The 27,171-nt window shown below is 46.7% G+C and overlaps 1 protein-coding gene across 1 annotated transcript; it reads left to right on the top strand.

Annotated features, from left to right (window-relative positions):
* Nucleotides 1-20,024: 20,024 nt before the first annotated feature.
* LOC309877070 (dolichyl-diphosphooligosaccharide--protein glycosyltransferase subunit DAD1-like) lies at nucleotides 20,025-23,150 on the top strand (the record flags this gene model as incomplete). The annotated part of the gene is made up of 2 exons (XM_082758149.1): nucleotides 20,025-20,411; nucleotides 23,100-23,150. 2 exons carry the CDS (start codon nucleotides 20,025-20,027, stop codon nucleotides 23,148-23,150), a joined length of 438 nt encoding a protein of 145 aa, XP_082614275.1.
* Between the last annotated feature and the right edge of the window lie 4,021 nt (nucleotides 23,151-27,171).

Genomic DNA, 27,171 nt, shown 5'->3' with positions numbered 1-27,171 from the left:
GAAGTGGCAGGCAGGGCTTGCCGGCACTATGGGCAGGAGCTGCTGGGTTCGGCTTGGCCCAGCCTGTGCCACTGATGTGCTGTGCCTCAACAGGGAGGATGGTTGGGGCTGTCCCCGAGTGGAGCGGGCTGGGAGGAGACGAGGTGGCGGGCGCCGGGCTTCTGCTGAAATGGCCCCTTGTGCTCGGCGGGGGTGGTGTTGGGTCAGACTGGGCGTGCAGTGGGGACTGCGCTGTGCGGGGCTTGGGGGAGCTGGGGGAGAGGGAGGTGGCGGCAGGGGGAGTGAGGGAAGGAAAAAAAGCAAAGCCTTACAGAGCCTCGGCTCCACCGAGGAATGAATAACTGTCTGCTTCTGGAAGAACAGTACTGATCACAGAATCACAGAATTTCTAGGTTGGAAGAGACCTCAAGATCATCGAGTCCAACCTCTGACCTAACACTAACAGTCCCCACTAAACCATATCCCTGAGCTCTACATCTAAACGTCTTTTAAAGACTTCCAGGGATGGTGACTCCACCACTTCCCTGGGCAGCCTGTTCCAATGCCTCACAACCCTTTCAGTGAAGAAGTTCTTCCTAACATCTAACCTAAAACTCCCCTGGCACAACTTTAGCCCATTCCCCCTCGTCCTGCCACCAGGGACGTGGGAGAACAGGCCAACCCCCACCTCGCTACAGCCTCCCTTGAGGTACCCATAGAGAGCGATAAGGTCGCCCCTGAGCCTCCTCTTCTCCAGGCTGAACAAGCCCAGCTCCCTCAGCCGCTCCTCGTAGGACTTGTTCTCCAGGCCCCTCACCAGCTTCGTTGCCCTTCTCTGCACCCGCTCAAGCACCTCCATGTCCTTCTTGTAGCGAGGGGCCCAAAACTGAACACAGTACTTGAGGTGCGGCCTCACCAGAGCCAATGTATCAGAGCTGATGTATCAGCAGACTCATGTGCAAGCTGATCCAAACTGGTTTCACTTCGGGTGTACCTTGTCTATTAACTATCTCTGACATTGTGCCACCCCATTAATATCAGTGGATGTACCCAGCACCGCCTTGGGACTACATAGAACGTGGAAATTTCTAGTATGTTAATGTTACTCCATTAACAAAACTGATGTACTATCTGCTTGCTGTTTCTTTTTTTTTTTTTTTTTTTTTTTTCTGTTCAATAGTCTCCTCAAAAGTTGTTGTGGGCATGCTGTGTATCTTTTCTGTTCTTCCAGGATTCATTCGTCAGGAAAAACGACCATGAAGTCCGATGGCTGTGGACAACCATCTACCAAATGGTTGTTGCAGATGCTTTTGGTCAACTTCATTCGTCTTCTTAGCTCGCCTTTTCCTATATCTTGAGTTGAATTTTTGTGCAGTGCTATGTTTGCAGTGGTAACGTTGCGGCTGAGGTGTTTTTGAGTAAAAATGATCTTATCTGTAATAGTGAACTCACCGCATGTGTCTTTGTGGAATGACTCCCACGATCATAACATTTTTCTTCTTTGTCACAGATATGAGAAAAACTCTTTGCAGAGAGATGGAGAAGGAATTAATTATATCTCTGCCTCATCCTGTGAGACCAGAAGACATGGAGTAAATGGAAATTGCGATTCTCAGGAGACGTACTAAGAGTCTTGGGTTCCTTTTCTTCTTTCCCCCTAAGGCCTTGGGTACGTTGGATTCACCTTGGGTTCAACCCTGGTGCTCAGGGCAGTTATTTCCTACCTGAGACAAAGTGGGGTGTGTTTTTCTGCTGTTTTCACTTGTGGTTTTCAGCGCGGTTCGCACTGCTTCCGTTATTGAGAAAATGGTTTGGGAAGATGTGTCTGCCATTTCTCAGGATTTTCTGCCACTGCCTGCTGGCAGAAAAAATCAGTAATGCAGGTGGAGCCATGTAGGACTTCCCCGAGGTAAGCGTTCAACAGACGGGGACCCCTAAACTCGTGCACCGAGCATTCAAGTCAAATGTCCGTGGCACAAAGATCAAGGACGACTTCTCAGAGGTAAGCAGCTTTCCCTTTGTTTTCCCATTCTCTCAGGAGCCGTCTTTACTATGGTTGTACACACTTCAGGCTCACAACACTCGTTTTCTCCTCTACTTATTATTCCTAGTCCCTGCCTGGTGGTGGGTCAAAGTCTACATGCTGCTCCTTTCAAGCTTGGACCTAATTTGCAGGTACAGAGGCAAGTGGACTGCTGTTTTGAAAGGATAAAACTAAAGATGGGGTCCCTTATGTTGTTGAGGGATGGGTGCTACTGTTGTCAGCTGAATGTATATTTTCTGCCTGTGTTTTTCCTTTGTTCGGGCTGAAATGCAGTGTGCAGTGCTCAGTGCAGGACGTCTCAACCTGAGCTGCCTCTAGAGTGACTCTGGTGCATGATGAGCAGAGGTAGCTGTTATTTTTGGGGTGTGGTTGTCACTGCAGTTATTTTCCTACATCCAATAGAGGAAAATTCCAGTTTGCCTTTTAGAGGTGCTGTAAGTGGGTAAAGAGAAGAGATGGAAGCATCTGCCACGTGGGGCAGGCAAGCGGCTGAGGTACAGGAGGGGATGAGAGTATGTGATTTTTCCTGCGGGTGGAATGGAATTGATTTTGTTGGTGGTGAACGCAATGGTCATTTAATCCCTTTTTTTTCCCAAGTGCTGTGGATGATACTGCCTGCACTGTTGGAGCTTGGATTCAGAGAGGAACAGGTGAGCACAATCGTATGTTGCATCAGAAGTAGTCAGCATTGTGGAGAAGGTGGGCATCATGGCCGGCGTCCTCGTGAATGCTGGTACTCTGTTTTTGCAGCTGATGATGACCCTGGCAATTAACTAAGATGACAATCAGTGCCTGTGCATTTCTTGAGGCGGAGGGAATTTACCATCCAGCAACATGAGAGCTAAGTTGGGGGGCACCTGGTATTTGCATATCTGGGGTGGCTAATGGGAGCTGGGAGCCAGAGCATATCTGGGGTGACTTATAGTGTTGCTTCTGCAGCGTCTGTTCTGTGCTTCTCGGGTCTTGATATCCTCCTAGCTTTTTACACTGGACTGACTAGACAGGCGACTTGGTAGCTGTGCTGAAGGGCCTCAATGCTTGTTTTGTCATCATGACTCTGATCCGAGCACTTCTTGTCTTGCAGTCGCTGCTTGAAGTGTAGATCTGTTTCAGGTCTTGTGCATCATATTCGGTTTGAGATCGCATCTGTTTCCATCCTCACTCTTGCAGAAGTCATCTGGGCCGCATCAGGAGCTCTTGCTTGGGAATTGATTTCCTAAGTGGCTCTGGGGCTTCTTGGCTGTTGCAGTAGGGGAGGAAAGAAGAGGAGTGGGTATAGACTGTTTTGTGGATTGTCACGTTTGTCTGTTCTTTCTCCTTGGTCTAAACCCCGTGACTTTGGCTCGGCACACTGAATGGAAGCACTAAGCCTGGATCGGGAAGGTGAGTGGAGAAAAGTTGGAAAATGGGCATTGTTTTTGGTGTAATAGTCTATTGGTGCACCTCTGGGTGACTCCTCTTTTGAAGGGATGAAGAAGGTACTTGCAACATCCTAGCTGGCCTCTGTGGTCCACGTTGATGGTGGATTCTGAGCCCTGAGAATTAAGTCCAGGGGCAAATATTGTGTGTTGGGGAGTGAGGCTGTGTTTGAGTTGGGGTTGTGAATGCACCCATAGGGTGAGGGTCTGTGCTTTTAAGTCTTTGCAGCACATGTGGCCTTTCAGGATTGATCAGGTCAGGCACAGAGATTATGCATGGGGAGTTCTGTCACGTACAGCATGAACACGTGCCAGGCAGGGCAGTCCCAGCTTGTCATCTGTGTTGCCTGTGCTGTACTGTGTTGTTGCTCTTGGTGCTTGGCAGGCCCTGGGGAAGCCATCCTGAGGGTATTGAACACTTGACCTCCTCGGAATATTGCTGATGTTCAATTGGGAGCTGAGCACCTCTCGTCTTGCAGTGGGAGCTTAAAGGAATCACTTCTGTGCGTGTAATTTTTTTTTGTATCAAACGCTTCCTGATATGGACGTTTCTTGATCTAAGAGAGGCGCCCCAACATTTGGTGGCTGATGTTCGAGTCAGGTCGGGACTAATGGCATCTTGAACCTGAATAAAGGTAGGCAAAGGTCTTGATTTTTTTTTTTTTTCCAGCTCCCTTGCCGGCTGCAGCACTATATTTTGCCTGTAATTCTGTGTGTGAAGATCTGAATGAAGACAACGGAGTCGTAAGCATTTAAAGCGTATACTGTTTGGTTGGGTGGGATTCGGTTGCCTGTGTGTGTAAGAGTGTGACTGAGACGGAATTTAGTTCCAAAGCGATTGTGGAGGTCTTCTAACCACGGTTCCAATCTCCCGCGAGGGACTTGGACGGTGAAGGACCGAAGTGATTCCTATATGATTTGTGGGTGGGTGATAGGTCCTAAACCCTTTGCAAGACACTCTTACTAAGGTAACCAAGGGCTGTGGGAATTGCCATAGTAAAATTCCTAGTAGGATCAGACAAAATTGAAGACCAGGGACCAGAAGAAAGGGAGCAAATTACCAGACATACCACCAGAAAATCCATTAGGAATAACGGTTAGAAATTGGAACGAGAGGGGCCCCAGAAAAGGAAAAAGTAAATAAAAAGATGGTCCAGTATTGTGTGATAGAATGGCCAAAGGAGACTTTAAGACCACATGTCTTTCGGCCTGTTTTTGGATCCTTTGAAGACTGGATTTGTCAGGCCTTAAATATCCATGTTAATTCAAAGGAACCTTTTTGCCGGGAAGAAAGTGATTATGCAGGATTATGGATCAGAAGGACTTCACATCCTTTTCCAGCCTCAATATTTACACTAAAAGCAGGTAAGAAATTTGAAGAAGAACAGGAAAAAGAAAAAGATGATAAACGGGAGCCGTTGGATAACCTACCACCTCCATATCCTAACAATCCACCCCCGGCGGCTCCCCCTCTGGTGGCTGCGGTATCTCCAGCAGTACCACCATTGCCCCTGCTTCCACCACCATCAGCACCAGAATGAGACTGACCTCCGGCTGCATGCACGAGAAGTAGGACTGCCGTATCTGAGAGAGCTCCTCTATATCCCTTAAGGGAGGTAACTGGTGTATAACTGGGTTGGAGTTTTAAGGGTTTCAGGGTTAGTGTGTTAGGGTTTTAGAGTTTTTTTTGGGATGGAGTGTTGCTATGTTTTTTAGGGTTAGGGTCCTAGGGTTTTATTTTTGGTCAGTTATTTAGGGTTAGGGTTTTAGGATCTTTTTTTTTTTTTTTTTTTTTTTTTTTTTTTTCAGGTTAGGTTCTCCAGGGTTAGGGTTTTGAGCGTCCTAAGTTTTCAGGTTTGGGTTTTGAGCGTCCTAATGTTCTGGGTTAGGGCTTTGCGCATCCTCCTGTTTTGGGTTGGCTTTGGGTTTTAAGCATCTTAAGTTTTGGGTTATGGTTTTGAGCGTCGTAATGTTTTGGGTTAGGGCTTTGAGCATCCTACTGTTTTGGGTTAGGGCTTTGGGCTTTAAGGATCTTAATTTTGGGGTTAGGGCTTTGCGTGTCTTAATGTTTTCAGTTTGTGTTTTGAGTGTCCTAAAGTTTTGGGTTTTGGTTTGTGTTTTGAGTGTCCTAAAATTTAGAGGTAGGGCTTTGAGCGTCCTAATGTTTTGAGTCAGGGCTTTGAGCATCCTACTGTTTTGGGTTGGCTTTAGGTTTTGAGCATCCTAATTTTTGTGTTTGGGCTTTGAGTGTCTTAATGTTTTGGCTTTGGGTTTTGAGCATCTTAATTTTGGGGTTAGGGCTTTGAGCGTTCAAATTTTTTTGTTTAAGGGCTTTTAGCACCCTAATGTTTTGGGTTTGGGTTTTGAGCGCCCTAAGTGTTTGGGTTAGGGCATTTAAGCATCGGACTTCAGGGGTTTAGTGTGGCAAATAGTTTGGGTTAGACCTGTAGGGGTTTAGAGGTTTTTTAGTGTTAGGGCTTGAGGCTTTTTTGAAAGGGCGGGAAGTGCTTGGGTTGCACTGAGTGCTGGTAAAGGTAATTCTCGAACACTCGGCCTGTGATTGGTCAAGCCAGCTGCCCGGGGAATGGTGGTAGGTACCGGGCTTCCGGGAGGCCATGTTTGGTGCCCAGAGCATGCCGGGAGATGTAGTTCTCAGGAACTAGGGTTGGGGTTGGGGGCTAGGGTTAGGGTTTAGAGTAAGGGTTGGGGTTAAGGGTTAGGGTTTGGGTTTAGTGTTAGGGTTAGGGTCATTAGGGTTGGGGTTAGGGGTTAGGCTTAGGGTGTTAGGGTTAGGGGGTTAGGGTTAGGTTAGGGGTTAGGGTCAGGGTTACAGTTAGGGTTACGGTTGCCATCATTAGGGTTAGGGTGGCATTAGGGTTAAGGGTGAGGGGTTAGGGTCATTAGGGTTAGTGTCAGGGCGTTAGGGTTACGGTCTTGGTTAGGGTCAGGGTTAGGTTTAGAGGTTAGGATTAGGATTAGGTTTAGGGTTAGGATTAGGGTTACGTTTATGTTTAGGGTTAGGTTAGGTTTTAGGGTTAGGGTTACTTTTAGGGTTAGGGTTTGGTTTAGGGTTTGGGTTAGCATTAGGGTTAGGGTTTAGGGTTAGGATTTAGGGTATAGGGTTAGGGTTTAGTGTTTAGGGTTATAGTTAGGGTTGGAGTTTAGGGTTTAGGGTTAGGGTTAGGATTTAGGGTTTAGGGTTATGGTAAGGGTTAGTGTTGGTTTGGGGTTAGGATTAGGGTTAGGGTTGGTTAGGATTTGGGTTAGCGTTAGGGTTAGGGGTTAGGGTTAGGGGTTAGGGTTAGTGTTATGGTTAGGATTAGGGGTAGTGTCAGGGTCTGGGTTAGGGTCAGGGTCAGGTTCAGGGTTAGGGTTACGGTTATGGTATGGGTTAGTCTTAGGGTTAGATGTAGGGTTAGTGTTAGGGTTAGGTTTAGGTTCAGGGTCAGGGTTAGGGTCTAGTTTAGGGTTAGGGTTAGGATAAGGTTTATGGTTACCATCAGGTTTAGGATTATGTTTAGAGTTCGGGTTAGGGTCAGGGTTAGGGTCAGCGTTTAGGATTAGGAATAGGGTTAGGGTCAGGGTTAGGGTTTATTGTTAGGGTTAGGGTCAGGGTCAGTGTTAGGGTCTTGTTTAGGGTCAGGGTTAGGGTTTGGGTTAGGATTAGTGTTAGGGTTAGGATAAGGTTTACGGTTAGCGTCAGGGTTAGGATTAGGTTTAGGGTTAGATTCAGGGTTAGGGTTATGGTTAGGAGTTAGGATTAGGTTTAGGGTTAGGTTAGGGGTTCGGGTTTTTGATTGGTTTGTCATTAGGGTTAAGGTTATGGTTAGGGTCAGGGTCAGGGTTAGGGTCAGGTTTAGGGTTAGGGTTAGGATTAGTATTAGGGATGGGATAAAGATTGTGGTTAGCATCAGGGTTAGGATTAGGTTTAGGGTTAGGGTTTGGGTTAGAGGTTAGGGTTAGGAATAGGGTTAGGGTTATGGTTAGGTTTAGCATTAGGGTAAGAGTTAGGGGTAGTGTTAGGGTTATGGTTAGGCTTAGGTTTAGGGTTTGGTTTAGAGTTTTGGGCTTGGGTTAGGGTTAGTGTTACGATTAGGGTTAGGGATCAGCGTTAGCTGAAGTGACTGAAGTATTTGCTGAGCCAGTTACAGACGGAGACGTTTCTCCTCTGCACACCCAGAAAGATGTCTCTTCCTTCAGTTCACTAAACATGGAGAAAACAATCAGGGACTGAACCCAAAGAGATAAGAAGCTATTTTACTTTTCCCAGTATAAGCCCTCATAAGGGTTTGGTGACTGGAAAGGCAGGCTGGTCTGCTGGCAAGAACATCCCGTGTTCAGAACGTCCATGTCAAATGCAGAATAAGTTTTGGTAATTGCACTCTTCTCCCTACACTGTATATCCACCATATGTAGGGTTTTATTGGGATTTAAATCAGAAGACACTAACTAATGTATGTTTCTTACTTGGCTTGTGCACCTTGACACAGATGAGCATTAAAATTAGTCATGTAGTAGAGGTGTCAGTCCTCAATTTGGAACATAAAATGAAAAGCGTTAAGTGACTTCAAACTTAATGTGCAGATTCTGAAATAAATATGGTAACGGCATATCCTGAGCATAAGTGAAAGGAGAGCACTAGGCACTAGTCAATCCCTACCATTTGTTCCTTAGGAAAATAATTAAAAAGTACAAATAAAGAACAAGCTTAATTTAAATAATCAATTTTGTGTTTCCTGCTAGCTGATCTAAGTCATGATGGAAATTGTTGATTAAAGTCCCTCATTTAAATCAGCACCCCTTAACAAGCATGCAAGCCTCAAGGCTGTGAACGTGTGCCCGTAAGAGTAATAGAAGACCCTTCAGGGAAGAAACAGCTTTCACTAGACTACTTCCAGGGCTGGAAGACCATCGTCCATCCCTTGCAAAAAGAAAAATAAATCTTACTAAGCTAAGCAATCTTTCTCCCTTAAGCTCTTAACGCTGTAGAAATAGTAGGAACAGGACAATAAGTCACAGGTCATTCCCAGCCATATTATCTAAGTGCGACTGAGCTCGCGATGCGTTTCACTAACTGCCGGAAAGGAAGATGAAGTATGGATGGAATAATTTAAAAGATGGCTTTGAGTTCCCTAAACATTGCATATGAATGTCCTGCCCAGCTATTCGTCTCAGAAGCGCTCAGCCTTTCAAGAACTGCGAGCAGTTGCCCAGGGATGACGGCCGAAGGATGCTGGGTGGAGCGGGAGCATGCTACCTGGTTGTTCAAGTATCAAGAGATGGACAAAGATCTAGAACTAGGTCTATTCCTGATAGATTTTTTTCAGCGTCATCCTTACACTTCTGATTTCCCCCTTAAAATTGCATCTCCAAGGGACCTTGTGGTCTTTATGGTAAAGCTATGGTGATCCGAGAGCACACTTATTTGTTGCTTTCCTTCCTCCAGCATTTTGCAACAGCAATATTATACCTTTGCGTCATGCTGCCCTGCAAATCTGCTTCCAAAAGGCTGCCTTCTTTCTTCAAAGAGCGTTTCCAGTGCTTAGCAAGATCTCTCAGAGCCCTTGACTTTGCAGCTGGCAAAGTTTACAACATGTTTACAATACCCTGCATAATTTGGCTATGAGATAATGTATAGTATAGTCCTTCAGTGGTGCACAGTGGGAGAAGAACAAGTGAAAAAAAAAAAAAGGGTGATGGAAAGCCAAGAAAAACAGATGGTAGCAAGCTCTCCAAGGGGCGAGAATGAATAAATAACTGCAGATTATTTTTTTTTTTCCAAGGAAAAATATACTGTCAAATAAATAATACAGATTTTAGGAAATGCAAACTCTATCGAATGTGCATTTTTTCAGTATTAAACAATGGCACCTCATCAGGACTGATGGTCTGTACTGCACGTGTTTGCCTAAATGAAACAGAGAAAAGCAAAACTAGCACTTCTCAGCAAGCTCTTGTTTGACCCGAGGGTTAAATTTCGTGCTTCCTGGAAAGTTATACTGCAGATGACAGACCAGATCTCTAGCAGGTGTAAGTCAGAGTGGCCTAGACTTTACCATGCCATTTAGCAGCATTATAACTTTGATGGTCTATGTCAGGTCAGCCATTCTTAGGGAGCAAAACTTCCCAAATTTTATGGGAACTTTCCTGTGCCTTCTATTAGAGCCACAGGAAACTACATGTATATCTACCTCATTCACTGTACACACACCTCTAGAATGATTAATTGATGCCTTTCTGCTGTGTTTTGGCCATATCGTATCAAGCTAGAAGAGGAGAAAGAGTTGCTTAAACAACCCCCAAGTAGACAAATAATCATACTTTCTTCCAGCAAAATATTTTTTACCCCTCTTTTTAATCACCCAGAAGAAGCCAACAACATATGGGATGCAGGAAAGTTGCTCTCTGCAAATCTGTCAATCCCTTTTAGTGATGCCGTGCATCAGCCCCAGCTCTGTTATTAACACAGACTTCCCCGCGCAGGGCTGCCAACTGGCCCGCAGTCAGCTCTTCGCCACGAGACAAACCGTCTCCTGCTACTCCAATCTCTGAGCCTGAGGAGGGAAAGCTGCAAGGCATCACATCTCACCATCTCACGTGGCTCTGCTCCGAAGCCATGGTGCAGTCTCTGGTGCTCGCTTGGTCACCTGCAGCGGCTGGAAGGAGCTGCAGCCTCTGCTAACGGGCAATAACCTCTTGACACAACAGCTGAGGATGAGGACTGTGTCCTCAGGCCTGCACAGTTGGGTCCTCTGGGCTATGCCAGGAATGGTGGGTTTGGGAGCAAAGCAGACCAAGCCCAGCGATTGTGCAAACCTCCTGGTGAAGGTCCCTGAGGAATGACACCCGCTCTGCCCCTTTGCACAGCAGCAGCTACAGCCTCAAGTGGGGAATGAGCAAGGGTCAGCTCCAAAGTGCTGGAGCACCATCACACGTCAGCGCTTCAAAACTATTGCTCCTGCCCTGCACGCGTGAAATGGGAAAGCTCCCTTTTTGTTTCTGTTTCAGAAGATCTGGGCACAGAGGGTCAGCAGGCTATATACCTTGCGTTTCTTTTTCCAGCACTTCAGTAAATCACAATGTTCAGGATACTTCTTGGAAGCCAGAAACCAGCAGAGGCGATGGGAATAAAGGGTCACCTCTTCGTGTTACTGCTTTTCCAGAGGCAGCCAACGCTCAGTTGTCAGGCCCACACCACTGATGAGGATATTTTCATCCAAGCCCCATTTTCTCTTCTGCCCATACAAACTCAAACAGCAAAGTCACTGCTATTACTTTAGTTTTTAATTCTTCCTGCTGAGAGCAGAACCTGAGCCCCTCCTCAAAACCACGTGCTCCCATGTTCTGGCACTGCCTGCTTTTGCTAAGTAAAGAGAATCCTCTCTAAATATCCACGTCTTTCTCATGAAGCAACGAGCCCACAGGTGAGCTGCCCAGCTGCCAGGAGCCTGGCTCCCCAGCCGGCAGGTACCAAGCTCTCCTCCCTCTAACAGCAGCTCCAGAAGAAAAGCAGACCCCAGGGATTTCCAGGGAGGGCAGGACCCAGATCTTGCAGCGGTGCAGTGGGGTTCATACCTCTGTGCACACTGCTGCAAAGTCAGCAGGGTCAGATGCTGCTCTTTTCGAAGCCGGACAGGTTTCAAAGGGACACGAGCTGTCAGAAGAGGCAGGAGCTGGCAACGCCTCCAGCTCCCTCCCCAAACCGCAAACCGAAATACTTCCTTTTGTTTCAGCATATGGCCAGCCCTGAGTCCTACACACGTTGTAATGCCAAGAGCGACTATTAGTTTGGCATCCTGCATGGCAAAGGAGCCAGCAGGAGTTTTACCCAAACGAGAAGAGGGGCGAAGGCAGGCAGTCCAGCCTCCTGCCGTTTCAGTGAGCTCTGTACCTCCCCAGGTGCCATTTTACAGATGTGCCACCTGCCCTGATCCCGCCCAGCCACCACTTCACCCGAGACCACGTGCACTTGTACTTCACCCTTACGCTGCAGCGTAAAAGGACTGCATTAGGAGTATTTGGCAGCCCAAGGCATTTCTCGATTACAAGTTTTTGCAGCAAATCCTAGGTAGGCTAATATTGTAGAATAACGTAACTGCAGTCACCTGGTATAACATTTTCTATAGTTCCTTTGCCAGTATCAAAGTACCCTGAATATATTCTCCCCCTCTTACTTAAGTCTTCAAAATTAAACTGATCAGAGCAACCTGAATTTATGTACTGACATGCTCCTGCATTTGAGAGATTTGCCCCGTGCTGGATAATAAGGTTTCTCACTACAGCCAAAATCAAATTCCAGCTGCCTCTGCTAATGCGCAGCGAAGGTTTAGCAGTACAAAGCCATTGTTGTAAAGCAGACACCAAAGATGATTATATTAAACTGAAAGGGGAATTGCTACAAGCCTGAAATTAGTTTGCTGAAGATACCAGCGCTCATTTCCTTCCTCTGACACCAGAAGCCACCTCGTGTCCTCTAGCAGTCAGAGCTAATAGGCCAGTGGCTTTGCTGAGACTTCCCTCCCCTTCCCCAGCAGCAGGCTGGCTTACAAATCAGCTTCAGCCTTTCCTGCGCTAACCTTGGCGGGTTAAGGACAGGATGCTGAAACCAGCACTGCAGTTTCAGAAAGATTTCCCATGTGGGTTTTGAGCCATCTCCTGCCTCTCGGCAGGATGCCCTCTGGCAGACAGGTGACCTGAAGGAGTAAAACCCTTGGGCTGTCTGTGTGGTCTATTTCCAAAGAAAAGGAGTGTCCCGTCTCACGGAAAAGTCCTTGATTGGATCAAGGAAGAAAAATCAGGAAGGAGCCCACATTTGGCAGGGTGCGTTGAAGAGATGAGGAATGCACGCAGGAGCAGGAAGGTGTCCGAGGGACCAGCAGGCGGTTACTTCCTTGGCAATGCTAGCCTGGCTCTGTTAAAGTTAGACTGAAATTCCCAAGGTAAAGGACTTCCTTTACCTTGGGAATGGTTTTTTAAAGCATATGGCAGCAATAAAAATCCTTCATCTGTCTCCCACTGCTCCCCGCTAGCTGTTACTCTCGGGCAGCATTATCTCCTCTGAGCACCCTGCAGGCTGTACAGTGACGCTGATGGCCCCACAGGAGAGATGGAGAAGGACCTGCTGCACACGGGGATTCCTGCAGGCTACTGCAGAACCGTGCACAGGTTTGCCAGGACACCTTGTGCTCCTCCTGCTGCTGGTACCACTCAGGGTCTCCTGTGAGCACAGCTGGAGGCAGCACCAGGCTGCCTGCTCTGCTTGCCTTGCTAACGTCAACCGACCTGGTTTAGCAAGCAGGCCACGACCACCGATCCCATCTGGCACACACAACAAACCAGTCGTGGTGTCAGAGGCTTGAACACCTACAGCCACACCACGGCTGCATGCACGCAGAGCTCAGCCGGCAGCAGCGTGGCTGAGCACGTGCAGAGGGAAAGGGAAAAATGCTGTCCCCCGGTCCAGCACTGAATGGCAGAGATTGGGGATCACATCCTTGGAGGTATTTACTGAATTCATTTTGGTATCAGGCAATGAGTGCTTTAAAGAGGACCTTGGCTGAAACAGTCTGTCCTGTGCACAATTCACACTGGAAATGTCAGTGGATCAGAACAGCCCCCTGCCTTGCTGCAGTCTGTTCTTGTGATTTAAGCAAAGGGCACCGGGCTCCTGGCAGCTCGGTTATTACATTGCTTTCCTTTCTGCTGTGCTGAGACATTGACTTCATCAGTGATGTCACTTTCAGAGAGTGGGTTCATACAGCAGAAGGAGAGAGATTTAAACTCACCCCCAGCCAGGAGAGCATCAGGGGGCAACAAAGGCCTGCAGGAAGGGGTGCAGAGGGTCTGAAAACTGAAAGCAAAGGCACGTTCAAAGAAGACTGTTTGGAACATAATAAATGGATCGAAAGCCAAGGTGATGAGCCCCCCCTTGCAAGGCTGGAGCAGCATGCCAAAGGGCCTGCAATATTGCCCAAAGGGAATAATGGTGATAAAATAAGTGGTGATAACTGGGGCCAGTTGCAAAAGCCAACGTGGTCCAAGTCTCCTGCAGGATCTCCCAGCAGGAACATGCCTCAGCTGGCAGAAAGGCTTTACTTATATTATAGCTGTGCCAAAACCCCATATGACAGGGATTGGGCTTCAAAGAAATGAACAAGAAAAGTCGCACCTTGCTGAAGAAGCTGGGTTTGGCACACTCAGCACAAACCACAGAAGTTACAGTCCCAGTGCTGGGGAACTGTCCCCAGGGCAATACCTACAGGTGTCCTCGCATGGCTGCAGGCCAGCTTACCTCTGGGGAGCACGGGGATGGCCCTAACCAGCTTGTGTCTGTCAACAGGCACCTCCTCTGGCCAGCGGCTTGGTCGGTCTGTTACAGCAGAAGCACTGCAAGAGCACCAAAAGGACAGCTGCAGCAAACCCTCCCCTTTGTCACCTGCCCAAGCCATGTTTTACACAGCTCTCACCTGGAGGAAACCCCCCATGGCTTGAACACGGACACGCTTTTGTAATGTCTTCTTTTCTGTGGGGTTTGTGTTTTCAACTACCTGTGTATATCTAAGACACGGGGCAGGAAAAAGGAGCTGCAAACACGGGTGAAGACCGAGCTCGGGGCTGGCGGTGCCACACTGCCCTCTCCCGCCGTTCTCCCCAGCAGACACTAATCCAGCTGTGATTACTCTCTCTAGGATCTTTAAATCCTTCGGGGATTAAGGAGTCCCCCTTCCCAAATGAGGGATTCCTCCCTTAATCCACTCCAGCTGGCACAGCAACGCCAGGGAAAAGCGGCGTTTCCTGGGCAGCGGGGTCCTGGCTCATCTGGGGAACGCTGCGTCCAACTGACCACGGCTCAAGAGCTCTTCAGCATCACTCCCAAATCTGTCTGGCCACGGATCACAAATCATAGCCATGCCCCTGCTGCACCCTCTGCTAGGTGCTGCTGTGGGGTTATTTTGGGTCTTCCACCCCAGGGTGAAATTGGGTCTTCTGTCCCTTCTGAACCTCACTCCACACAGGAGGGAGTCCTTGGGGTTTACCATCACTGCTCAGCACCTGGCGGCTGAAGCAAGTAGAAACAAAAACTGAGGAAAAGTGCCAACACTACAGAAATACAGTCTTATTTGTCCTTATCCTGTAGTCCCCTCTTAGAGGTTTTCACCAGCGTTAGCCTGCATTTCAGTGGCAGCCAAACACTGTAGCAAGGCGAGGCTTTTTGACTTGATTTTCTCTTGACGGGTCTGGCTGAAAGGGTCCCCACCTGCTGTACCTGCCCTCGTTTGTAGGATAGCTGGTGGGGGAAAAGGACATCAACAGTGCAAGGCTGTATCACCTAAACCTGGAAGTTCAGTCCTCCCAGCTCCCAGGGTGATACAGCTCTAAGAAAGTCAGATTCCCTATGTAAAAAGTTATATGCATATGAGATCTACATAAGAGTGTCTAAAATGTACAGCAGGCCTATCTACACAGGAGAAAAATACCTTGATGCTTCAGGATCTAATGCCTGAAAAGAAACAACCTGTCTTCCAGCATCTGCTGTTAAGAGCATCCCGAAATATACCTGCTTTTATGGTTTTGGTGTAACTTGGGAGGGCTGGAGCACGCTGCAGCGCTTTTCCTGTCTCAGGAGCTCCCTCCAGTGTGGCAAGAGGCAGCTCCAGCTCTTCCTGCACTCCAGGGCTCACACCCACAGCAGGTTTGTGCACGGCCCTTCCCAGCCCATTGCTGTCAGAGGTGCAGAAGACAGAGGAGGGCCCAGTGGATACCCCAGGACCCCCAAGCGTACTGGTTTGAGCCCCCCATTAGCAGCAGCCGCCAGCAGCCCTGGGGCAGAGCACCCTCCATCCCACTGCTCTATGCCCATCTGCAGCGGCAGGGATGAGTTTTCTTTTAATCCGTTTTCACCCTGGCATGTTCCAGCTTAGTGCGGGTGCTTCGCTGGGGGAAGGGAGGCTTTGTTTGATTTGTGCCAGAGCTGGGAACAAAGACACAGAAAACAATCGCTCCCCCATCGCTCGGAGCCCAAGTGGGGCAGGGAGCACAGCACCAGCTGGCTTTTTTTCATTTTCCCCCTCATTTTCCTAAAGCTTTGCCCAGCTCTGTTTGCACATGGCACTAGCAGGCACTCAAGAGGCAGCAGCATCGCTTTAAGCTTTGAACTGCCGTTTGCAGAAAGAAATGTTCATGCTGACAGGCTGATTGTCATGGCAACGAGAGATCCCCCCCCTCTGCTGTGGTACCGCTGCCGGAGAGGCGCTGCTGGGGTGGCGCATCCCAGGGGATTCAGCCTGCAGGCAGCAGGCATGGGGGCACCCGACTCCCTGGGGAGCATCGCTGGGGCACGACGTCCCCCTTGTGCCACAGACCCAAAGAGAAGATGGGGATGGCTGAGCTCTGCTGGCTTTGCCATCAGGAGGTACCGAGGGGGAGGTGATGGCAGTCACACCTTTGGATAACGCTAGGTAATGCCCGTGGATGTGACGAGTTGCTTGGATTTAGGCACAGGGCTGAGGGCTAGGAGATCTCAGTGGCTCCAGAAAACCAACACGCTTCCTCTTCCAGGCAACAGTGGAGAGCCAAGGCAGGGTGGATCTGGTTACTCAGCTTACATTCTCTGCGAGTCCAGATACCCCTTATTTGCAGTTTGGCATCTTGTTACTATAGTCCCCTTCCTTTATCTGACCCTTCTCATTTAAAAATAAAACACACTAAAGAAACATATACACCTCTTACCGCAATACCAAGCTGTGGTATTACAGTGAGGATAACAATACTCATTATTGTAATTGCTTAAGTGATGGCAGTTGTGCTATTACTGATTATATCTCTGCTTTGCATGAGCCTCGTGTTTTCTGTGCCTTCCTGTTGCATGCACACAGAGCCATATGCCAGTTTTGATCTGCAAACGTACGATTTATAAGGTAAAATTTTGGAGATCTCAATCTATTAAGACTATGGGGCTACTAGCTGGGACAGATTTTTTTCTCCCTTGCTGTGATGTCAATAAGGAAGCAAATGTGAGTATCACCATCTGCAGCAAGTGCTTCTCTCCTCAGCTACAAGCCAAAGCATTCATCCAACAACCTGGACCTTAATAGTCAGGAGGTGAGAGGGTGAGAAGCATTACTGAACAGCTTGAGCACGGTGCCTCCCCTGAGAAATGCCACCTGCTGCCCCCAAGCAAGAGAACCCCAGAGTGCATATATTAGGGACACTGGTAGTATTGCTTCGGTACCTGGATGGCTCTTGAGAGAATAAGGTGATGAGGATGCAGCTCTGCTATTTGACAGGGGCACGCAGGTGCCCTTCAGAAGCTCACACAGATGGAAGCCGTCCTGGTAGGCACAGTACAGACGCTGCACAGACAGTACTCATCGCTCTTGGGAACTGCCGTCTCGAAATTTGGTTATTTTCCACAAGGAAGCCAGTCAAGGACCTGGAAGCAAGTTGAGAGCAAATGATACAGCAATGTTCTGCCAGGAAAACATCGTTAATACTGGAAAATACACAAGTACCCTGGCAATACAAAACATTAAATGAAATCAGTCACTATTTAAAGTCTACCATGGCTGTCTCTAAATAAACCCTATGGCACTGACCTCTCCCATCTAGCCGTCCTGGCAACAACTGCTGCTGGCCACCAGCATTCAGCTGGGGTCAGCTGGAGCAGAGCAGTGCAGGATCCCCCATCCCCAGAGCTGCTCAAACCCAGCAGTCACCAGCTAACAGCCAAGAGGACAAGTTCTGGACAAGTTAAAGAGCACAAGCATCATTTACCATAGATGATACATTGATTAGAGATGACAGAAGCTCACCTGACCCAATACAGACACCAAAAGTCCTTTTCTTTTGAAAAAAAAGCTCAAAATAATATGCCACTTCTCCAGAGGACAGGCTGCTGTCATCTGTTCTTCGCTGGGATCTTATGGGCAAATACTGGGAGAGTTACGTGTTCTGCTCTTGTTTTCTATCACAACTTGTATCATCACACAAGAGCCACCCATTTCACATAGGATTATTGGCTACAGTAAGACTTCAGTAATTGCAAATAAGGGCAGGATTTGGCCCACACAGTACATGTAATGGCTGGTCCCTATAATTGAAAATTAAGTGCACATCCATTGGTTTACCCACAGTAGTACAAAATAAATAGTCTAGCACAACATCGTTTGGTCTTTGTGAATTTAATATCCCAGAAATCATTTAAAGTGTTTCTGGTTTTACCTACTACGTGTTTCTCCTGAGATTCTGTGCTAATGCAGGGGCAATTTAGTGAAATCCAGAGAAGTATTCTCTGCATGCTAAAGTGCAATCTTTTTTGTTTCCCAGGTGAACAGTTTCAGTTTTAGACCGGTTCTTTTTCTATACAGCTCCTTAGATTTACTTTCCCTGAGAATTTTTATTCATCTTTTGAAGAGCCATTAAGATGCTGTAAGCAAGAGGGAAAGCTTTCAGGAAGACCAAAGATAAAAACTTCTCAAGAACATTTAAAGCACAGAAAGTAAACATGAATTTCCTTGGTCTCCACTCCAAGACTAATAAATACAGCGTTGCTGTGAATGGTTAACCTTTGCTGATTGCATGTGATTTCTATAAGGCCTGCATTTAAGAATTCTACTGCATGGAGGTAAAAATAAAGGGGTCCCTGCACCTCACCCAGCTAGCACTGGGGTTTGCTAAGTACAAGGAACTTGCAGCAGATACAGCATCTTCTCACCTTGCTGCTTTAGCTTTGAAAGATCTGGAGTTGGAAAAGCAGGATGCTTATTACCAGTAGATAAAATGAGACAAGGCTGAGAGCTGCTGGTTAGAAAAACCAGAAGAACGTGGAGACCATAAACTGGTTCAATTTGCTGATTTCAAGTGATAGTAGCTTTCTGCTCCATAAACCAGTGTTGAATGCAATATATCTGATAAGTTTTTTTTTTTTTTTCTCTCTCTGTCTTTCTTTCTGAATCCCATACAGTTAATATTATTTCATTCAACTCGATTTCACTTCTCTGCATGTTTAATTATGTTCTTATTTCTATCCCAGAGCTACTTGACACATGGTGCCAGGAAAACAAAACACAACCAAAAAACCCAGCCCAAGTAAGTCTTCTCGCTAAAGCAGCAGACAATGAGGAGTCAACATGAATAAATACACACATTTAAGCAATTACAGCTGAGTACGGGGTATGTCCTAATACTTAGTGAAGAGGCTATATTTAATCATAAATGGACATACTTAAGACATTAATAAATGAGAATGAGCTTTTTCATTAGGTGAATGGCAAATTCAGACAAAGAATCTTGGTTTAATATCACCTGGTACCAGAAGAACCTCCCCTTAAAGACCACTTGCCTACAAGCCCATTGATGAAACCAAGCCTCCTGCATCTTGGCCACTTTGAGAAATTCACCGAGGCTGCTGGAGAGCTGTGCTCACCAGCCAAGGAATTCTTACGGAATTCCTTAGGGAAACAGCCACGAGTTACATCCTGGGCAAAGGGCTGAAAAGCCTGGAGTACTGATTTGGCCTGATTTTCAGGCAACAAAATATTATCAAGAAATTGTTCCCTAAACAATCTTTAGGGAAGACAAAAAATGCTGGAAGAAGAGCCAAGACAACCTAATTGTTTCCTTGGCTCTGCTCACACTTTGTACGCCTCACTGAGAGCAGCCTTAACAAGCATCCACTTAGTTAATGGTGGCTCAGTGACTTTAATTACCTACTCCCACCGATGCTCAGCTCAGTACAAGCAGGGGCAAACAAGAAAGGCACAAGCTAAGAGCTGGCTACGTACTGAAACAAGGACTTGGAATTGCCCCTCCAGAAAGATGACCAAGAACGAACCGAGGACAAAGTCTGAATTCAGTTTCTCTTTCAACACTGTAGGCATCCAGATCCTAGCGAATGTCAGCCATAAAGCACAAGACACTAATTTAATGTAAATATGTCCTTTTCTTTGCTGGGATGCAGCAGGAGCTATTTCTGGTTACAAAAAACAGCTATCAGTGAAAATAACCCGCATCCCAAAGCAATGATGAAACATGGAATTTATTCCATTGCACGGACCTGTTGATTAAGACCATCATTCATATCACTGAAAAATGAACTGCCATGGAGACAAACTACCCTGGAGCTTGCTCTTTCGTTCTGTAGTAATCATTCCACACAACGCAATTATCTTGAAAAGTTGCTGATGACAAGGCTAAAATACAAAAATAGTCAAGAGCATCTCCACGAGCAGTTTATTGATGTGCTTGCTAAGTTTTCATGTACACATAGGCTGGGAGAGGTCTTTGTCTGCTTGTCTACATTAACAATTGCTGTGCATAACAAAATACGGGCTTGATTGTGTTAATTGCAGCTCTTTCATCTTTCAGCTTCAAGCTGCATTATGACTGACCTAGCTTAAATGTGTCATGCTAAAGAGATCCAGAAACAGAGAGAGATAGGTGCCACAATCCTATCCACTACCTTACGAGATGTTCCAAGAGATCCCTGCCCCGGGGCACCAAGGAAGAAGATAATCATACGGTCTGCAAGAAGATAATCATATGGGAGCAGATCTCAGTACAAAGACGGTGCCTTTATTCTCAACATGTTGGGCGTGGCGGGGTCAGGCAGCACAGGGTCCATGGGCTCGGTGGGCTCAGTGGTGTGGCGCTTCCTGGCTGAGTATGGCAGCAGCATGCCAAGTTGCCTCAAGGTGCTGGACGCCTACCTGCTCTACGTGCTGCTCACCGGCGCGCTGCAGTTCGGCTACTGCCTCGGCATCAGCACCTTCCCCTTCAACCCCTTCCTCAGCGGCTTCATCTCCACCATCGGCAGCTTCATCCTCAGCAGTCAGTGCGGCCCCTGCGCGGTTTCCCCTGGCAGCCAGGGCGTCCCCTTGGCAGTGCTGGTTTGTGGGGACAGGACAAGGGGCAATGGCCACAAAGTGGAGCACGGGGAGTTTTGCACCAATACGTGGAAGAACTTCTTCATGGTGAGGGTGACGGAGCGCTGGAACAGGCTGCCCAGGGAGGTTGTGGAGCCTTCTTCTCGGGAGGTATTCAAGGCCCGTCTGGATGCCTATCTGGGCAGCCTGCTCTAGGGAACCTGCTTTGGCAGAGGGGTTGGACCCGATGACCTCTTGAGGTCCCTTCCAACCCAGATATTTCTGTGATTCTTCCACAGCCTGGCTCAGTCAGGGCACGTCATCGCAGGAGTGTGAGACAGGTAGGATGTCAGTGCCTGAAAGCCCTCCCTTTTAAAAAGAGTTGGGTTAACTCTAGTAATCTGGAAAGAAGAGAGACACGGGGACATATTTTAGCATGTTTGCCTGGCTCCAGCAAACAGCATGCCTTCACCTGAAATTCAGGGATTTGGGTTCAGGCTAAGCCCCTCTGAAGGTGCCAAACCCTGCTCGGGAGCTGGCCCAGAAAACTCAGCACTCAGGAAAACAGCGCTGGCAGAGCACAACTCACCCACACCGGAGCACACGGGCTTTTCCAGGTGAGGTGACTTGAGTCGAGGCTGGAAGAGACGGCAAATGCGCAGCGCTCTGGTGCCCTCTGGAGGAAAAGGGTGTCCACAGGCTGGAGCAAGGCCAGCAGAGGGCTGCAGACACTGCCCTGCTACACTGCAGGAGCCCAGAGAGGTGAGGGATACTACAAGGGAGATACTAAGGAAGAGGATTTAAGGTACAGCCAAGCCCCTGCAAACGCCATCGCCACCAACCCCTGAGCTAGCTCTGCCAGACTGGTCTCCAAAAACGACACTTTGGCACTGCTCCGTAACTTGCCCAGAGAAGAGGAGAGACAGGAAACGAAATCAGGTAAAGCATTGACCATCGCAGGTGAAAAGCCCACCTAACACACACACACACACACTTGGCTGTTGCTATTGAAGAGGAATTTTGTCTGGAAGACTCACCCGCCACGGCTTATTAGAAGCAGAGTGCTTGTTGTACCTGCTCTCTTCACTGCAGGCATCTTCCTTTGTTCCTGCCCAAACAACCCTCTGTGGCAGAAGCCACTAAATATCCACTATACACTGGCACACGTAACTAGAAGATGTGTCAACAGGCAAGGCAATTTAATTTCAGTCGTACCATTTTTAACCCCCCAGCACCTGACCTTCAAGAAAGAGCTTGGCTCTAGTGAATGCAAAAGCACATCTGTCATCGTGCTAGGGAGAAAAGTGGGAGGCCCAGAACTAGAGCACATCCCTTTTAAAGTTAGCTGTTTGCATTTTTTGCTCTGCATCTTATAAGCTTCTGACTAAAGAAGATTTTCAGGGGTTCCTAAATGTGGTTTCTGCTCCAGCTTATGTCAATGTGGTGTCTGAGCACTCAAGTAAAGCCCATGTGTTTAAGCTGGAAAATCTGCATTAAATATAAAGTTGAACTGGGAAAGGAATTTGGGAGTTGGACTCTTTTGCAGTTTGAAGAAATTTATTTAAAGGTGTATTTATCCAAAGAGATAGCATGGCCATCACCCAGCAGTTCAAAGGGAAAAAGAGACATGATGCTACTGGCTTCTTCCAGCGTAGGAAGGACGGAGCAAACGGCCGGACCCAAATGATTATCCAAGGGTTGCCTCCATTAATTCTGTACTTTTTCCTGGTAAGCTCATCCATTTCAGTCCACTCTAAACTGACAGTCAATGACAGAACCTCAGGGAACAGCTGAGGCTGGAAAGGACCTGCTCAGATTATCTGGTCCAAATCTTCTGCTCAAGTGGGCTCGACCAGGCCATCCAGACTGTGTCCAGAGGGGTTCTGAATGGCTTCCCAGAGGGAGAATTTCTGGGAGCCACAGCACTGCCAGCTGTAGCAGTCTCATTGCAAATCTCCTCATAACTGGATCTGCTCTGAGCAGGAGCCTGGACTAGATGCTCACCTGAGATTCCTTCCAACCCAAAGTATTTTACAAGTCCACGACAGCCAGGATCATAATTATGATGTCTTCTGTTGTAGACAAGCTTTCACAGCAGCACAGACTCACTTAAATCCTGGCTCACTGGCCTGTGAGTCAGCCTAGGGCTGAAGTTCAGAGAAAGGGAAAATGCAGATCTACAAGTCACTGGGCAGCTGCAGGGGATGCTCCAAAAAATGCTGGGTGTTCATGTTAGGGCACAGCTCGGGGCTGGGAGGGTAAGCCCAGAGCTACAGCCTGCTTGGGGGAATGCCAGGAATCAACAATTCCTGCAAGCAACACTGCCTCAGAAATAGCTTACCTCTTAATGGGTTGGGGATCCAAGTTGGAGAAGCATTTAAGGGAAAGCAGCAACGTGCGTGGTGATCTCCACAAGATCTACCATAAAACATTACTACAAGTTCCCAGTGGCTGGGAAACCCTCTGGCAAAATCTGAGAAAAGACACAAGTTTTCTATTTCTGCCAACCTATTATCTGACTTAATTAACCCAGGACTTTGTTTGTAACGTAAGGACCCCAAACTGACTGATAATCCTTGTGAAGGTTTCAAAGATTTCTGTGGTATACATTAAAAAAAAAAAAAAAAAAAAAAAAAAAAAAAAAGGAATTATGTGCATTCAACTCAAATGAATATTCTAACTGAAAAGGTCAGTGCTTACGAGTAAACAAATTAATGAATTAATGCCATCTGTGGAATATGTTTGACCTCGCGATGTATGTGCCCCATAATGCAGCCTTTAATTATGTGCCCACAGCGTGTTTTTCAGACAGACACCGAGGGCCACGCGTCTTTAAGTGACTCTTAGAGGAGCCATGTGTGTGTCACCAACGCACCCTGTCCATACATCACAGCTTGCTACTGTGTCGCTCCTTATTAATTGCCTTCTTCATTTTCTCCTCTGCTCCCACTCAGCTCAAGTAGTGGGCTACAAGTGAGCACTATCGAACAGTGAGCGAGGAGCCTCAAGTAAAGAAATGAAATTTGCCTTTAGGAAAAGAAAATAATAGAATGGGAAGAGGAGCAGAGCATCTAACAAGGTATGTGGATCAATAGGTCAGCTATTTCTTGAGCTGCAGTGGAACACCTGGGATGTTCAAATCTGCCCAAGCTGACAGATTTTGTCTTTGGATTCACGTCTGGAACAGCAAAGTGTGCCAAACAGCAAAGGACATCCATATACCTCTGTTAGTAAGCCGCCTGGACCTTTTTGGGGAGTCAGAAAAGACTGAGCTGCCAGAGAAGAAGCAAAGGAATTGTTTTTTTTTACCCTCAACTATTGCCCCTGGTACCAAAATGGAAAAGAAAATGCACTAGGAGCTCACTATATTTATTTCCCTTTAGAAAGGGTGAGGTAAAAAGCATGTCAGAGCACTGCGAGATATAAATACTTGTGAACAGGCTCGTTTCTTAGCGTACAATTTCTCTGGACTAACCAAACTAGGATCAAAACCATATTTCAAATTTTCTAGCAGTAAAAGAGTTCCAGAAAGAAACGGCAAGTTTATTCTCCCCCTCCCCCCCCCCTTCCATTCTTTCCCCTCTTTTTGAGTTTCTTATTTTCATTAACAATATGAAAAAAGAGTGAAAGAAGGAAAAGCAAACAAGAAGGGAACAAAGCAAAAATTGCTATTCCTGCATTTGGGAACTAAACAGTGCTTTGTGGCTTTAAGCGAACAACAGAAATCTGAATTTTTGAAGTCCATTTTTTCCATTCATTGGGGAATAAAAGTCAATTCCCTATCCAGTGAAAATGAATTTCCCGATCACCTGTCATGCAGGTGTGATCACAGAATCACACAGAATCTCTAGGTTGGAAGAGACCTCAAGATCATTGAGTCCAACCTCTGACCTAACACTAACAGTCCCCACTAAACCATATCCCTGTATTTTGCAGTAAGGATTTCAATCAAACAGGAGGAAAGAGAAGCAGCTTCAGTAAGAGTTACATCCTGATGGCTCTCCAAAGCTACTGGATCTCCTGGACAGAGCTGCTGACCACCAAAGCATCCCTGAGTGCTCTCACTGCTCGGCAGCTCTCAGCTCTCTGCAACCTTCCCATGTGCAGCCCAAACCAGGAAAATGAAACTGTACCTGAACTTCCTCAGCAAAATGAGCCCCCAACACAGGAATGACATTGTAAGACCAATACAGGATTTAACATAGTGGAAGTGTTTACTTTCTGCTCAGTATTCCCTTTTCAGAGAGGGGTGAGAACAGGCCAAGCACAGCACTGAGCCCAGCTCAACCAGCACACTGTGCAAGCAGAACAAACCTGACCTGTAGCAATGGTGCTGAGTTACAAGGGCAAGCAGGCCTTGACTCGTGCTTTCCAGCTCCGTTTTCTCCTGGGCACCGTACTGCAGGCAGCAAAAGCACAACCAAAGTAAGACTGATATTGTACAAGCTCACTTTAGGATAGAATAAATCTTGTAGTTAAAATATAATGAGAACAAACTATACGACATCCCGTTATCTGTCGACCTTCAGTTATGTTGAAGCATCTTGTTAATTGAAACATCCTGTTATCTGTCGACCTTCAGTTATGCTGAAACTTGAGCTACCTTGAGCCAACTCGGCATTCCTGTGGCTTGGAAAACAACTGATTCAGCCAACTTGGTATTCTTTAGCAAAAGGTGAAAAGTACATCATGAGGAAGACCTACAGTCTTCCTCCCAAAGACCACTGCCCATGTCCCGAAGACCCCTGCCACAATTCTTGGGAGGCTTTGCACAAGGACTGATAAACTAATTAGCATACGAAGCGAGAGTAGGTGGGTTTAGGTAATGAATATGTATAGGCTTTAATTGAATATTCATAATTTCACTGTATAAATATGAGACAGTTTGTTACTTTGAGCATGCACGTTAGGTGGAAGGATCCCCCATGCATCCAGCGCTGACAATAAAGGATACTTTGTCACTTAGAAATTTCGGCTTTGATCTTTGAATCAAGACCTCACCAGCCTTAAGCCTTGGGCCCAGCCATGGACTTGCAGCTGCTTGATGGCACTGCAAAGAACGCGGATTTTAAGAGAAGCACCGCTGTTCGTTGCTTGGTTAGCAGCACCATGAATGCTGTGGTGGTATCAACGGAAAACCAGAGCTTCAGGATCTGTTCAGAAAAGCATTAAGCTAAGTCTCGCTCATTATACAGAGGCTAACTGCACTCTTAGGGTTTTTAAAATGCTAGAGCTCCCTACAGCAGGCATTTTGAACTGCACAGTCAAATCAAGCTGTTATAGATGAAGTCTCAACTCAATCTGAATTTTGTAATATTTATACTTATAAAAGGTATAAAAGCTATGAAAGGTATAAAAGGCAAGTAAACAGCACTGGGTGTGCGGGGAGTCTACGCTCCACCAACACGCACACACGAACATCAAACATTCTAAATATACAGAACATTGCTTTAAATACTAAACCCGAGTATGCCTATACATACGTACAATCAGGAAAGGTAACAAACAATCCTTTAAGTTCCATGACTTAGCAGTCTCCATTTTCCATTCCTTTTCTTGATTACTAACAAGTCTCCATTTTCCATTCCTTTTGAACAATATGTCTTGCTTTAAGTTGTCAAGCAACTCGGTCTTCGGGCCTTACGTGTCCCGTTCTTCCCGGATCGAAGAAAAGCATATCCATCTCCTTTTCAAGGCCAATAGGCCTGGGTCAAAAGGCACGTTCAGGTTGTACGTTTGCAGGGGGCAGAACAGCAAAAGCCTTCAATGGCTGTGGCAGCCGCGGGGCCCATGGTGATGGCGTAGCAGTCGGATCAGTAAAAGAGCCCGCAGCTCCCTCACTGTCTGGCAAACCACACGTGTCTGACTGTGGTCCCACACGGCTCTTTAAGGCCTCAGAGACTGCTCGCCAGGTGCCAAGCAATCCACTGCAACCTTGCCCTTTTTAGCTGCAGAGTCCCACACCTTGACCTCAGTTTGGTCCCATATTTCAGGCTCATAAATTGTCCAATTGTTAAGAAGGAGAATTAGCTGTAAGGCTACCAGGACAGTCTTTGTTCCTAAGGACGTATGATTCCCCATAACGCACAACTGCTTACCAGCGAGAGGCTTTACATATGGTTTACATATGTATAGGCATACTCGAGTTTAGTAAGTCATGGAACTTAGAGGATTGTTTGTTACCTTTCCTGATTGTACGTATATATAGGCATACTTGGGTTTAGTATGTAAAGCAATGTTCTGTATATTGAGAATGTTTGATGTTCGTGTGTGCGTGTTGGTGGAGCGTAGACTCCTTGCACACTCAGCGCTGTTTACTTGCCTTTTATACCTTTAATAGCCTTTTATACCTTTTAGAAATATTTGTTTTATAAATATTACAAAATTCAGATTGAGTTGAGACCTCATTTATAACACTTTTCATTCCTTCTTTCTGCTTCTTTATTGATCATAACTTCATGACATCGTGTTGCCTTCCTTTATCTTGAGGGCCGGCTCCCCTCTTATCCCCTTCTCCCCACCGCAGTACTTTTCAAAACAACTTTTCATTGGTCAAACAACTTTGAATATAACAACAACAGCAAACACCCCATGCTTGAGATAACATTAGACTCTTAACGATGAGGCCATCAGGAATATAAAAGAGTTTAGAGGGAACAAAGAAGGGTGATTCAGGAGACTCCATGCAGTCCTGATTGTACATATGTATAGGCATACTCGTGTTTAGTATGTAAAGCAATGTTCTATGTATTTAGAATATTTGATGTTCCTGTGTGCTTGTTGGTGGAGCATGGACTCCCTGCACACCCAGTGCTGTTTACTTGCCTTTTATAGCTTTTATACCTTTTATACTTTTTATATAAGTATA

The sequence above is a fragment of the Aythya marila genome, assembly GCF_965140915.1.
Source record: "Aythya marila genome assembly, chromosome: 3".
Taxonomy (NCBI): Eukaryota; Metazoa; Chordata; class Aves; order Anseriformes; family Anatidae; genus Aythya; species Aythya marila.
This window is presented reverse-complemented; position numbering and strand designations above follow the sequence as displayed.